The sequence below is a fragment of the Rosa rugosa genome, chromosome 1, assembly GCF_958449725.1.
Source record: "Rosa rugosa chromosome 1, drRosRugo1.1, whole genome shotgun sequence".
In the NCBI taxonomy this organism is placed as follows: Eukaryota; Viridiplantae; Streptophyta; class Magnoliopsida; order Rosales; family Rosaceae; genus Rosa; species Rosa rugosa.
Window position 1 is genome coordinate 60249424 of NC_084820.1, and position 14087 is coordinate 60263510.

The 14087-nt window shown below is 37.9% G+C and overlaps 1 protein-coding gene and 1 long non-coding RNA gene across 5 annotated transcripts; one reads left to right on the forward strand and one right to left on the reverse strand.

The window, feature by feature from the left end:
- The first annotated feature begins 1044 nt into the window (after positions 1–1044).
- LOC133725824 (uncharacterized) lies at positions 1045–4986 on the forward strand. Of its 4 annotated transcripts, XR_009854577.1 has the most exons (6): positions 1065–1106; positions 1303–1375; positions 2474–2523; positions 2665–2732; positions 3410–3567; positions 4531–4986. It is a non-coding gene; the product is annotated as an uncharacterized LOC133725824 (long non-coding RNA). The 4 variants fall into 4 exon arrangements; XR_009854575.1 differs by lacking the exon at positions 2474–2523 and having other exon boundaries at positions 1045–1106; XR_009854576.1 differs by having other exon boundaries at positions 1054–1106; positions 2665–3567.
- Positions 4987–8962: 3976 nt separating this feature from the next.
- LOC133743491 (F-box/kelch-repeat protein At3g23880-like) lies at positions 8963–12613 on the reverse strand. The gene is made up of 2 exons (XM_062171449.1): positions 9367–12613; positions 8963–9105 (listed from the first exon to the last, which is right to left on the reverse strand). Exon 1 carries the CDS (start codon positions 12575–12577, stop codon positions 11366–11368), a length of 1212 nt encoding a protein of 403 aa, XP_062027433.1. The 5' UTR covers positions 12578–12613; the 3' UTR covers positions 8963–9105; positions 9367–11365.
- Between the last annotated feature and the right edge of the window lie 1474 nt (positions 12614–14087).

A 14087-nucleotide genomic window follows, 5' to 3' on the forward strand; every position in this document is an offset into this window, starting at 1 on the left:
GAGCACCAAATTTTGAGGAAGCTTGCTTGAATGTCTTCTACTAGATACACCTACTGCAAGCTGTAGAAATTGTACAACAGATTTAAGCTTTTCTTTGTGTGAACTTAGAACTAGGCGGCAACATTTTGAGCCAAATTGTTGTAGGCGCCTTGTTTCCCTCCATGTTTCCACATTTTAATTTTTTGTCGTGCACTCCTACGACAGTGTTCTGCGATTCTGTTGTGGGATCAACTTGAGAATTCAATAAAGTTTAATGCGTACCCTAGACCTAGCCATATCTTGTGCGAAAGGGAAAAATAGAAAACAAAACCTCTCGAACCTCTCGACCTTTTCTCACTGCTTCTCCGCCTTTCTTCCCCGATATACCGACCCAAAACCTCTGGACCCCTCTCACTCCTCCTCCGCATTTCTTCCTCGATATACCGACCCAAATCCCCATATCTTCTCCTCTTTCCTCTCAAATCCCCAAATCTCTTCTCACCATCCCCATCCTCTCTCTCAAACCCTAAAGCAGCCGACAAAGGTTTGTTTACGGAAATTGAAAGATTCTGTGTTCTGGTACAAAGGGTTCTGGGTTTGTTATTAGGTTTGTCATTGGGTTTCTCAGAAATTAGGGGTTGGGGGTTGTCTCATCCTCTCTGCATCTCCTTAGATTGTGGGTTGGGAGTTGTCTCGACTTGAGATTTATAATCCAAACAAGCTATTGAAGGAAGGAAAGCTCTGGGCTCTCTCCGACGCCACAATCGAAACCCTAAGAAGCAGAGGATGGTGCTTCGGAGGCGACTTTGAGAAACTCTAAGCGATGATCCTGATCCACTGGGCATTTGCCGATGAAACCCGCACGGTGGTGAAGTCAATGAAATCGGAGCTCCTCAACATGGATCTCAAATCCGTCGGAGCCAAGTCGTTACCCAACCCGGCCACTCTTCGCAAGTCATCTCATCTTCTCGGTCCCAAAGTCCTTCAGGCAAATACACCTTCATCTGATTTTTTTTGGGTGATTGGTTTGTTTTGGGGTGCTCATGATTAGTTTGTTTTGATTTTGTAGGTTCTATGCCTCAGACACCCTCTACTCCGCGCCGCCTTCAATCTCTAACTCTCTGAACGTAAGTTCCAACTTTTAAGTTTGAATTGGTATTTTAGTTAGTGGGTAGTTGGGTACTGAATCTATTTTGAATTGGGTTGAAATTTGAAGAGAAGAATTTGTTCTTCAGTCCTTCACTTCTTCGTATCTGTTTGAAACTTTGAATTGGTTCTTCGTCTTCACTAATTGGTTCTTAAACTAAAATGTTTGCACTACAGGCATGTTGTTCTTCCTCCAGAAGTGTCCAAACTACTTCCAATTTTCCAAAGAATCGGCTTCTTTCTTTCTGAGGTAGTTTTTTTTTATTGGATTTGTGTTGGCCTTTTGGAGATATGTATTAGCCATATAAGGTCTCAAAGATTAGGGAATGATTATTGTTAAACTTCAAAGAGATTGTATCCAGTTCCTTTTGTAACTCGGTATATGTATTTGACTGCTGCATTAGTTTTTCAGGTCTAATGTTTGATTCGATATTTGGTTGTTGTCCTTCTCCTTCGGTGCCAAATGTTTTTTCTTTTTTCTTTTCTAGATTGGGTTTATTGATTTAGTATCATTTTGGATATTTAACTGGGTGAATGCATCAATTTAGTGTTTGCGGCACTGCATCTAGTGGTGGACTGGTGGTTAACTTGCTTTTTTCTTTTTAGCTTGTTGTGTGTTTGGTTTATATTGAAATTGAAAGAGGAATAAGATAGTGACATTATGTATCACGTACCATGTTCTTGAAGCAGAAATAGTTATTAATTTTTGAGTGCAATGTGTTGATGACTTAATGTTGGAATCCTAGTCCCTGAAATATAGTTATAAGTTCATAACCCAGATTTTTGTGCTAGCTCTGTTAATGCTCTGCTATTTCCATTCTATTCAATTAATCAATTATTCATGTTGCATTGAGTGCTTTCTGTTAATGAATTATGATCATGGCATTCTGTTTGTAGGTGAATTGAGTGTAATAGATTCTTCGTATGCATACACATGTGTTATCTGTCATGATGCTTAGAAATTACTTCTCAAAATGCTAGAGCCTCTTCTGGAAGAAGTTTTACGACTCAGATTAGTCAACAAACTATTTATAACACATTTCTGCTGCATAATAGATAATTATATACCAAACTTTGTATCATTAATCCAACTTATTTATAAATTTTTTATTAATTTAACTATCAATGGTAAATCAAAAACCAAAGGAATTTATACATTGTAAAAGTGCATACTATAATTAAAAGAAGGCTACAATAAAATCATAAACTTTATTTCCTTCTCTGTTCTGTTTTCTCATTTATAAGAAATAGACAAATCTGGTTCTGTATAGCTGTAGGTTTTCCTACAATGTTTCAAAATAAATAGGTTCTGGAGTTTAACATTCTTATGTTAGCATCCTAATCTCAGATTCCTTAAAGCAGAAAAAGGTCAATACCAATAACCAAAAAAAAAAAAAGGTAAAGTGAAGAAAGTAAATCATGCCAGCATTCAGTTACCCCTGTTTCACTTGCCAGGAATAGTGTACCTTCATTCTTACATTTCATATGTTACTGATTAAATTTGATTGTTTGCTGACATTCTCTGTCATCTGCTTTCAGATTGGAGAAGCTTCTCTGGATCGTAAATCACTATCATCATTCTGAACTGGAAATGATATACTATATTGGTAAAACACGTATCCCTACTTTACATTATTGATCTTATAAATGTTGCAAATTTTTTGTCTTGGATTTTGTTTGAAACTGATTAGTTTTAGTTGAATTGGGTATGTTCTGTCATTCTCAAATACTTGGTTGTAATAATGGGTTTCTGATTCTTAAGTATCTTTTCAGTTTATTTTGGTAAAGAAAATTAGAAAAAAAAAGGATTCTATTGGAGAACAAAATTTCCCTACTGCTTTTCCATTGGGGTTTGTCAATCAAGTAAATCAAGATGGTATGTTTCTGTTGTTTAGATTCTCGATTTCCATTTAATGTTTAAGTGACCTTAGTGGGAACAATTACAATAGTTGATTTGAGTTCTATACATGTATTCATACATGTTAACAAAACATGAGAAAGTATTCTGAATTCAAGTTTCATTATAGTGGCAAACAAAATACTTAGATCAGGTAATTCTTCTAATTCTTGCTCTGTATGCTTTTGAATCTGGGTATTGTTTGTGTTTTCTATCAGTAAGTAATTCACTCCCTGCTTCTTTAATTTCTTCATTTGGCATAATTTCTTCATTTGATGAATTTGAATATGAAGGTTTTTTTTGTTTGGTGGCCGCTTCTATTATAAATTTAGTTCAACACAGATTCTACATTTGACTATATTCTAACAAAATATATACATTTCACAGGAAGAGATTGTCTATTGCAGCGCTTCAATCCGCAAATTTCCAACACATAATGGTTGGTGGTATAAAGGATGGGCAAGCTGTTTCCGACAACTAAAAGTAAAGGAAAATAGCGGTGAACTCATTTGTGTACACCATGGCATACAGACACCTCATTCCTGGTAAAATAATTAAACTCTTTTATCTCTATCTCCCACTATTTTTTTAATTTTGAAGTTCATTGAACTTTGCAGCAATCAACTCATGAGTTCCTTGCTATGTTTTGTATATAAATTCAAATATAATTAGATTATGTTAATTCACCAGAATTCATTGCTATATTTTCTGATTCCTTCTGTTTTTTCCTCTGTATTTTTTCCTGTATGTAAACATTTCATATCTGAATCAACTAAAACTGTTCCTCAAGAAATTAATACCACAAGAAGGTAGCCAACTTAATTAGTTTTAAATTTTGTTTTTAGTTATGAAATTTAAGGAGTTACACTAATTTTACTAAAAATCTTAACACTGTATCTCTCTGTTGAATTATTGGATGTGATTTGGATTTACATTTTGGCTGTTCATTGGTTTTGCTAAGACTTTGTGATTGTGTTATATTAACCAAAAAAGTTTCGCTCTTTTGTGTGAGCTGAGATTGAATAATGAGTTTGTATTCTTTGAAGGCATGAGGTAAACAATACACCTCTGATTTGAAGGGTTTAAGTGATTAAAAATCTGATCATTTTCAGGGATAGGTTTTCAAAATTGAAATGACATGTGACATTCTTGCTGAACTTTTTCAGTTCTGTTCATGCTTATGATATTGATGATACTCTTTATGAGTTTTATTTACAATGATTTCAAGAAACTTTTGTTCTTGGTGAGTTCATTGCTTCTATTAAGCTTTGTGACTTAATTTCTATGCAGTATTCCCTTTTGTGGTTTTCAACTAAATATCTTATAAGTTATACCTTACTGTTATACTATTAGTATTTCTTAATTTTGTAACAATGAATGATATTAAAAATCTATTATACTATACATTGCAGTTAGTTTTTCTTTTCCACTCTAACTTATTCTCAAAACAATCATAACAAAATAAATATTAAAAAAAATAATAAATAACTTTTCTGCTTTACATGCAGTTACAGAGTCCACATGACCATTGAGGATGCTGATAATCAAGCAACAGTTATGCTGATCGGAAAACAAGCAGAACAATTCTTTGGAAGCAGTGCAGCTGCAGCTGCAACTACAGCAACTATTCTTTTTGTACAAGTGCAATCAACCAATTAGTTGGAGAGTATGTTGTACAGCTCCAACTGGAGCAACGACTTTTTTTCAACAGACTCCAGTAACAACTTTTGCTAACCAACTCTAACATCTTCCGCAGCTGCAACCCAAACAATCACCTTTTCAACAATTGGAGCACTTGCTATATTGAACAACCTGAAGCAGCAGCTTTTGTTTGATTAACTTATAACATTTTTGTATAGCTAGCAAGATTGTACCACTTCCAATTCAATGCACTTGAACTAAAATGTAAAGTATGTAAAAACTGTTTCACAATTTCAGTAATATATAATAATTTCCTTTTTGTATTTCATCAGTCTAATTTGTTGATAAGAACAAATTCTGCAGCAAATTCGCCGCAGCAAAGCGCGGGTAGCTTTTCTAGTATGGTAAACTTCACACAATTAGTCACTGTTCATTAGGTAAAATGGAGCATTATTAACAATGCACAAAATCCAGAAAAGATGATTATCACACAACATAATTTCTTATGTTAATAATGTTGTCTGAAGTAACAATTTGGATGTTCACACAATGAATTCTTATATAACATGCAACGGTTCTAACAAACATACGTTGTCTGATTTACAATCACACAACTGTAATAACTAGAATACGTTATCTAAAACTAACACACAACAATAAAATTTCTAAAAGTGAAGTGTGAGGATAATTCATACAACAGATAAAATAAAATGCAGTTGTCTGATTTTCTTTCATACAACGGCTCGGAAACAACTTTCGTTGTGTGAATGATGCCAATGACATGTGCAGCATGACTGCGCGGCAACTGTGGCTGCCATCTGCCGAGAGAAGGCACAACGGTTTTAACAAAATAAGTGTTGACTGTTTGTGATTCACACAACGGGTTTCCACCGTTGTGTGATTTTTAATCACACAACGCTCCGATACACAACGGAAATCGTCCAAATCACACAACGAATTTGGTCCGTTGTCTGTTCACTTTTTTGGCCTAGTGGATCTTCACAGATCACAAATCGAACGATCGAAATCGTAAAATTCATAACTTAATCATACGATATCAAAAAATTGCGTATAATATGTCGAAATGATCGTATTGAAATGTAGAATCTAAAAATGTACAGAAACTATATTTTTGACCCCCGGGAGTGGCCGGAAAGGGTCGCCGGAGTTAGTGGCAGAGCCGTCGCCGACCACCACCCATGGTGTCGGGGCCGGGCTGTACTTCTTCATCTCAATAAGCTTAACCAAAAAATCTAAAGGCATGCCATCAAAAAACGTCAGGAAGGGATCGAAAACTACCTTTGAAGCTACGGTGGCCGGAAAATTTGCAGAATCCGGCGAGCTTGAGTTCGACGTAAAAACTTCCACCACTCGCTTCGATCCCTTCTGGATATTTGTTCAGAAACTCAAGGCGAGCTCACCAGTTCAATAGTCACAAGAAATGGTGGTCTGTAGCTCGAGATATCCGGATCGAAGGGTTGTTTTTCGATCTAAACGGTTTGAGCTCCAACGAAAGTGAAAACGATATACCCAGGTCCGGTCCTCCTTGGTGCTTGTTCAGAAAGTTGATGCAATTCTAATGAGCCAAGAATTAAGAGAAATGGTGGCCTGTAGCTTGAGATATCCAGATCGACTCGAAATCGGCTCAAATGGAGCCGGGTCCTCCGCCGCCGCTTCCGGCAGTGTTGCGGCACAAGACTGCCACTGACAGCTGCGCAAGGTTGAGGCGACGGCGTGGGTCGTGGTCTGGGGTCGATCGATGGCCTGTGGAGCGAGAACGAGCTTGGAGAGAATCCGGCAGTGTTGCTCTGTTCTTGGATGCTTTCGGACGAGAGAGAGAGAGAGAGAGAAAGACGGTCTAAAATCAAGAGATCCTCCCCACAAGGATAAAGCCGTGCTCTATAATCATGAGATCCTCCCCACGAGGATTGAATTATTCCTCCTACAAGGTCGTAAAATTCTTCAAACATTGTTGTATTATTCCTCAAACGAGGTTATTACAACCGATCTGAGGGTGTTCACCTTCTCTGAGCTCAGAGCCTCGGGTCCAGTCAGGCCTTGTTGATTGGAGACTTCAAAGCGGCGTCGTCGCTAAGAGTCAATTGGAGTTTTGAATCAGAATCAGAATCGGAGGATTCGCGGTCGAGAAAAGGGAAGAAGGGTTCTCAGCCGGTGCTATCTCTTTGCGAGTTCAACGCTCTTCCTCTGCCAATGCCGCTGTTTTTGCCCCAAAACAGCTATTGTGTGTCCTTGTGCGGTCTCGGGTCGTCGTCCTGGTCTTTCTCATTTCTTGCCCCGAAACAGCAACCAGCGAAAAAGTGAAGAGGTGGGTGCCCAAATCTTTTTTTTTTTTTTGGTAAAATGATGCAGAAGGCCCCCGGAAGAAAAATGAAAAAAAAAAAAGGTTATATTGGGGGCAATAGACGTTTTGAATTGATACAATCTCTTCGTTTTTTTTTCTTTAATTAAAGTTTTATTTGTCTAATTTTAGAAAAATTAGTTCCCATTCCGGCAATCGAATGTTCTATTGGGGAGCAATAGGCGTCTATTGGGGGCCAATAGAGGTTTATTTGCCCCTCTATTGGGGGGCAATAGACATCTATTAGGGGTCAATAGACTATTGGAGGCAACATACGTCTATTGGGAGGCAATAAATCTTTCCGGCGACCTCTTTGGGGACCTCCGGCGAGGTTTTCAGAAAAGTCCGGTTGGCGGCGACATGTGACAAGATTTTGGCGATCGGAATCCTGCGACCATGACCGGATTCCTGCGAAATTTTGCCCGATTCCGGTGAAAGTTGGCCGGATTCCGGCGGCCCGTGACGGGGTCCGGCGAAGTCTCCTATGGTTTCTTTCTCTTCCATTTTCTCTCTCTGTCTCTCTCTAAATAACAAAAGGGTGAGGGTAAAATGATATTAAAAAAAAATTAAAAATCTTAATGGGGTATTAGGAAAGACATCCTTAGAGTGTTTTGGGTAAGTGAGAATTAAAAAAACTTAATGGGGTAAGCGGGAAAAAAATCTCTAAAAATGGGGTAAATGGACAAAAACCAAAAATTTGGAAAAGTTATCATGTTATTGAGTAAAGTAGATAAGTTTGTATCTAAACTAACAATACAGAGAAAATGTAGTAGGTATTAAGGCCATTACCCCTTTTTTTATTGTGAAATGATGAAGCCTATTTCGTATTTTCGTCAAAAGAATAAGATTTCATTAATAATTTCCAAAGCCAGATTGGCACGAATAGCGCATGCTTAGAGAATCTCCAACGGTGGTGTCAAAATCCACCGTGAAGCTTCAACGAATACAAAAGACAGCTCTCAGCCTCTTCAACCCATTCTTCAAATCCACAGTGGAAGACAGTTCCGGCTTCATCCTGTCAAATTTGACAGACTCAAGCGTTCTGTCTTTTCTTTTTTTAATTGTTTTTCTCTCCTTCTCTCTCATTCTCTCTTCTCTCTCTTTCTTCATACCCGATGCCCAGACCAAATCAAAACTTCTAGTCTTGGTTCAAATTTCACAGATAAAACAGGAAAGCAAGAAATGGGTTTTCTGGGTTTTTCAGTAGAAGTCTCTTTGTGATCGATTTGATGAAGAAGATGAAAGGGGTTGTTGCTGTGGAGCCTTCTTCGTATGCTCTGTATTAGGATCAAGGGCTAGATTTTAGCATCAGAGTCTCATGCAAGACTATGAGAAGCCGCAGAAGGTATATACCGTTTATGGGTTTTCAAAATCTTTTCTGGGTTTTGATTAAATCTGTGTATGTAATTGGTTTTTTACCTGGGTTTTCCTAGATTTGGATGTTATGTGATTGTTTTTGCTATTGAGCAATTTGAGCTTATGCAGCTGGATTTGAGTTGAAGAATGAGTAATCGATTTTGAATAGAGATGATGAAGGAGGAGAAGGGAAGGATGACAAAGGAGAGAAACAGGAGGAAGATTGAGACTTGAACAGAAGAGCAGAAAAAAGAGGAGGAGAAGAAGAGAAACAGCAGGAGAAGAAGTGTGATCAATAAAATATACATTTATTTTGACTGATGGGTTGGAGTGTAAATATAACAAAATTGTCAAATACCACATCATCTGTCAAATTTAAATTTGACCCAAAAATTTTAACATCTTTGTTGGAGATGGTCTTAGATATGTCAAGGATTATGTCCAAATTCAGTGACCAAATATTATACGACGGAAACAAAACTTGTTCGTCAAACATACTAACCCAAATTTTTACTTATGGCGACTGTTGAGAGTGACGTCTGCCATGGTATATTACTTGTGGCGATTTCAAAACCTAAACCATGTTGATTTTTATACCTTTGCCGCCGCCCAGGAACTCGATGGGACTCTTTATCAGAAGTCTCCGATGATATGAAATGTCTATTTTTTTTCTCCAACTGTACACCAACTCTGTTGTACTCAACTGCCACACTGCCTTCACTCGATGCTGCCAAGCGCATGGTTAATTTTTCATCATAATATATTCTTCTTACATTGAATATAGGAGGAGTACTAAGCGATCATAATTGGATTGATGAAAATGTGAACATTAGCAAGAAGTTGATGTCAATTGCATCTTTCAAAAAATGTCAGCATAGTAGTAAACGTAATTAATCCCTTTCATCTTTTAAAACTTTTTGAACCATTTCATAGTTTATATGATATGGAAGTTCCACAAGGGAAGGGAATTTGTTTATGCTAAGCAGACCTTCAAGATATACATCCTCCTTAGACATCCTAGCTGGCTGAGTTGATCGTTTTTGAAGCAAAGGCACATCTTGCTCAATTTTCCACTCATGCAATTTCAAGTGGCCTATGAAGTCTGAACCAACCATGGGACACCCAGATCACACCAAACCTAACCAGAGCTCATTCAATACCTGGATATGCTTAACGGCACATAGTAACTTACCAACAAATCTGACAATGAGTTATGTTTAACTCGTAACTTCATTGAAACAAAGTGGCCGAGGAAAGATCAAGACTGTTTATCACAAAACAAGTTGCTGCAACAGTGACCTGGATTAAGTATTCTTCCGAGAAGAAGGCGGCAATTCTTGAGCAAGTAATAAACAAGTGCTTTATTCCAAGTATCATCTAACAAAAATACACAGACAAAGTGGAGACATAAAAATAGTTCAGAAGTATGACTTTGAGAGACAGGTATCAATCGCATCAAAACAGAAGAAGGTGTAAGAGATACCAGTAGAAATCAGGTAACAGAGACCAAAACTTTTTATGAACAAAAGAGGCTAGATCTTGAATAAGGAAATGAACCGAAACGATTGTGCCAGGAAACTATGTAGCTTCAATATTCTAGATTTCTAACATAAGATATGGCCACCACAATCAACGGTCAATTGCAGGAACAGAAAACTAGTATCAGAACCTAGTTTAATTAGCAGGCATGACCCTAGATTCTTCCATGAAGCTCGGAGTATCCACTGCATATAGTATTCCAGGTGCAAAAGACTAGCGACATAACCTGTGAATGAAATCCTAGGAAATCACGATCAAACTTTTGACTTTACTAAGAGCATTTAAATTCCAAGTTTCCAACTGTAGACAGCTTAAATATGTATAATCCATGTCAGCTCGGAGTATCCACTGCATATAGTATTCCAGGTGCAAAAGACTAGCGACATAATCTGTGAATGAAATCCTAGGAAATCATGATCACACTTTTGACTTTACTCAGAGCATTTAAATTCCAAGTTTCCAACTGTAGACAGCATCAAAATCAAAAGACAGCTTAAATATGTATAATCCATGTCAAAATTCTAAAGTAGAAATGTATCTATTCATCACACTATGCCCTTGCAAACACAAGATAACTAAATCATGCTTATGAAATTTTTAGCATGTCAAACTCCCCAATATATGCAGCTGAACCAAATAGTAGGGTTTAGAAATGGGATCAAATAAATAGATTTGACATACTACTAAATATGCTTCTATGTGGAGGAGGTTAATACATATCAACGCTCTTGAAGACTACCTGCTTGAATTGACATGATTATTGTTAAAACATAGTGTGAGAAGGACAAGCACATCATCTTACCATAGAATTAGATGCAAATATTATATGCACCTGCAGTCTGTCTAGTAATAGCTATAAACTAGCAAGATTAAAAGTGAAACCCAAAAAAAACAGGAGAGAGAAAGTTAGGGAAGAAATAAGCAAAGTGATTTGCAATATAGGGGAATGAGTATCTTTTTCTTATTAATATAGATCAAAACATAAACGAAGATTACCAGGCCGCATTCTGAAAAGTCATGCAGTTGCACCAAAAATTAGGGGCAAGTAGAACAGGAAATTTGAGTAGCATTTATGCTAAAAGCAAGATAATATCCCAACACAAAGAGGCAAAGGCATATTGCATACAAAAGTTTTACCAATGCGAGTCATCTTTACAGCAAAAGTTAGATTTAATCTAAAGAGTACTGATCAGTTTCAGTTTTCACCTCAGCAGTAATGACTCGAATACAGACAGTTGAGATAGAACATGAATCATAAAAGTGGCACACCTGACTACCTCTAACTCTAACAATCCTTGGATTAGAAGATATTGAGTGAGCAAGGGCAAAACCTATATGTGACATATGACTTCAGCATCTCATGCAGAAGGAGCAAAACATAAATGCAGCATACGACTTCTGCATATCAAACAAAAGGAGTGCAGTGAAGGGAAGTCGCTGCGTTGGTCTCACACGGTTGCGCCAGTACTGCCGGTTAATGGTGAAACTAAAGTTTCTATATAAGGAACAGTTTCATACATGTAATCAGGATAGTCCATGACAGTCCTATATTTCTTTTCCCTCGGGTTATATAATGCCAAGGCGCCTATAGGTTCCAGCTGCATCAAAATCTCGCCATTATCAGAAATGCATGCCATGTATGTATACGGTTCACCATCATACATAAACTCTAAAGGGATGTTTTCATCTTCATCCATAACCTCTGGAGAGATGTTTACGATTTCAGTCCAAGATTCCTTGACTCCATACTCCTTCATAACCCACATCTTTAAAGTGCCCTCAACATCACTATACACGGTTTGAAAGACTAGAGTTAAGCAATTACAAGGATTTCCAACTTCAGCAATCAAAAACCCATTTGGATTGGGAGGATGGGGAAAGGGAATCTCATGAAATTTCTCCTCCGCTAAATCAAATGACACTATCCTTGAAGTAATTAACCTACCGTCTTCCTCTTCCTTCAATACCCAATGCAGAGTTTCGTTAACTAAACACCCTACCCTCCTCACCCCGAAGTACCTGTTGAGCCTTTCAATCTTCCTCCATGAACCCCTTTTGAGCATAAAGACAACAACATATTCATAACCAGATAAATAGCTACCCAGTATTACTTTGTAATCATCAGTGGTTGAATCATAACCGAACCCGAAAAAACATTCTCGGGAGGAATGAACGGGAGGCTTTGGTAGGACCCGGTATTCTCCGGTACAAGGATTCCATAACATAAAGGTAAAGGATTCTTCCATTAGAAAATGATGATAATCAAGTATTAGACATATCAAGCCATTGCAACTGCCAACTATTAAAATCCTTTTAATAATAACCAGTCGATCAAGTACCGGAAAATCAAGCCTTCTGCATGGAACACGACCATCATGGCTCAAAAACTTCAATATTGCTTCGTACTCTGTGGATTGGAAAATTTCATCTCTGATAAGGAGAGAGTAGCTGGTGCTGATTTTGGTGTTGATGCAGCTGAGGTGTTTTCTGATGAAATAAGGGTCGGAGATCAAGGCCCGCCACGCTTTGCACACACACCGGAATCGGAGTAAAGATTTGGCCGGTAGCCGTGACAGGATTTCGACAATGACACAATCTAAATCAACAGACTCGGAGAGAACTACTTGTTTCTGCCGCCGACTGCAGAGAGCGTCCGACATCTTTCAAGTGTTTCAGTTTGCTTAGTGGCGACTGCAGAGAATCCTAAAGCATTTCCCTCACTTTTCACTACTGATCTGTCTGATCATAGTCATTTGGGCTGGGTCCAACTCAAACTATTTTACCCAGTCCAACCCAATTACCATAAAGTGTTGTTTTTTTCTTTCTTTTTTTTCTTTTTGTCACAGACACCTCACAATCCCACATGGTCTGTAGAAGCTCAAAACCATCAAACTTTTTGTTACATTGAATCGCACCTAGGAGTCTTACCCTGTTTCTCAACCCTCCGTCACCACTTAGCCCCAAGGATTATCGAGACGTTGGTTCTTGAAATATCTGGCAAATTCAGTTTGAGAAAATTAGTTAAATGAACTTATTAGTGCTCAAAATCCAAATAGATGACATCGAATTCATCCCTAGTTGTCAGTAATTATAAATTATAAATTTGAAAGTTAAGCAATTGAATGGTCGTGTATGAAGATTAACCACTGATTGTTCGGGGAAAAAACGAATAATCAAGGTTAACTAATGAGTAATGAATGCTACTTATAAATCTAATACTTTTACAATTACAATTACTAAGGTTTGAAATGTTTGAAGTGTGGATTACTTTGGTAAGCTCTATTGATTGGTCGTTAGAGAATGTGCAACAGCACCGAGAAGTGATGAGCTATTCGTTGCAGTTGGCTTTATTCTTTGGGAAATTTAGAATGTGCATCCGAATCCTTTATACAATATGCAATATCAACAACGTCGGAAATTAAAACGAGAAAGCCTACGATTCCACCACCTACAGCTTCCTTAAAGGTCATTACTGATGCTACTTGAGACCAGGACACACTTCAATGTGGTCTTCTGAAAGACGAATACCTCTGCATGAGGCGGCATTCCCCTGATGGCTAAAGAGTTGGCACTTGAAATGGGAATTGCAGTTGCCCACACCCTTCCTCCAGAAAGGCTAACCAAGCTGCGGATTGCACAGCTTTTGTTACCTTACAGAGCACTGGGTTGCATGCCCGTCTTCCTCTTTACTTCATGTATTGTTGTAGGATGGAGCTCCTGCATGCTCTCGCTTAGTTTGTTCCACCTTTAGCTTCAATGTGCTTCTTTGCTGTTGTACTTCCATAGTAACAACTACTTGCCTAACAACATATGTGACAATTAAGAGTCCATGAACAGTACTTACCTATATTCCAGTTAATCATATAGCCGGTCAGTTATGCAAACCAGTATCTCTCTCCTTTCAAGCTAATGCTACTAAAATCACAACAACAGAAAACTCGAGCTCAAAGAAATCTGACACATATCTTCATTGAAACAAAATGGTGGAGGGAAGATCAAGACTATTGTGTTGGTCACATAACAAATTGCTGCACAGGGTGCAGGGCCCTGGAGTCGTCTAAAATGGCTAAGAACTTAAAACATTCAGACAAGTGTTTTATCCACAAGTAATACCAAAAAAAAAAATATATATATATACATACAGGCCATGTCCAAAGAGGACGTCCGCAC

Bases quoted from the DNA above. Each gene is read 5' to 3' on its own strand.
- LOC133743491 (XM_062171449.1), bottom strand. From the start codon at position 12,577: ATGTCGGACGCTCTCTGCAGTCGGCGGCAGAAACAAGTAGTTCTCTCC.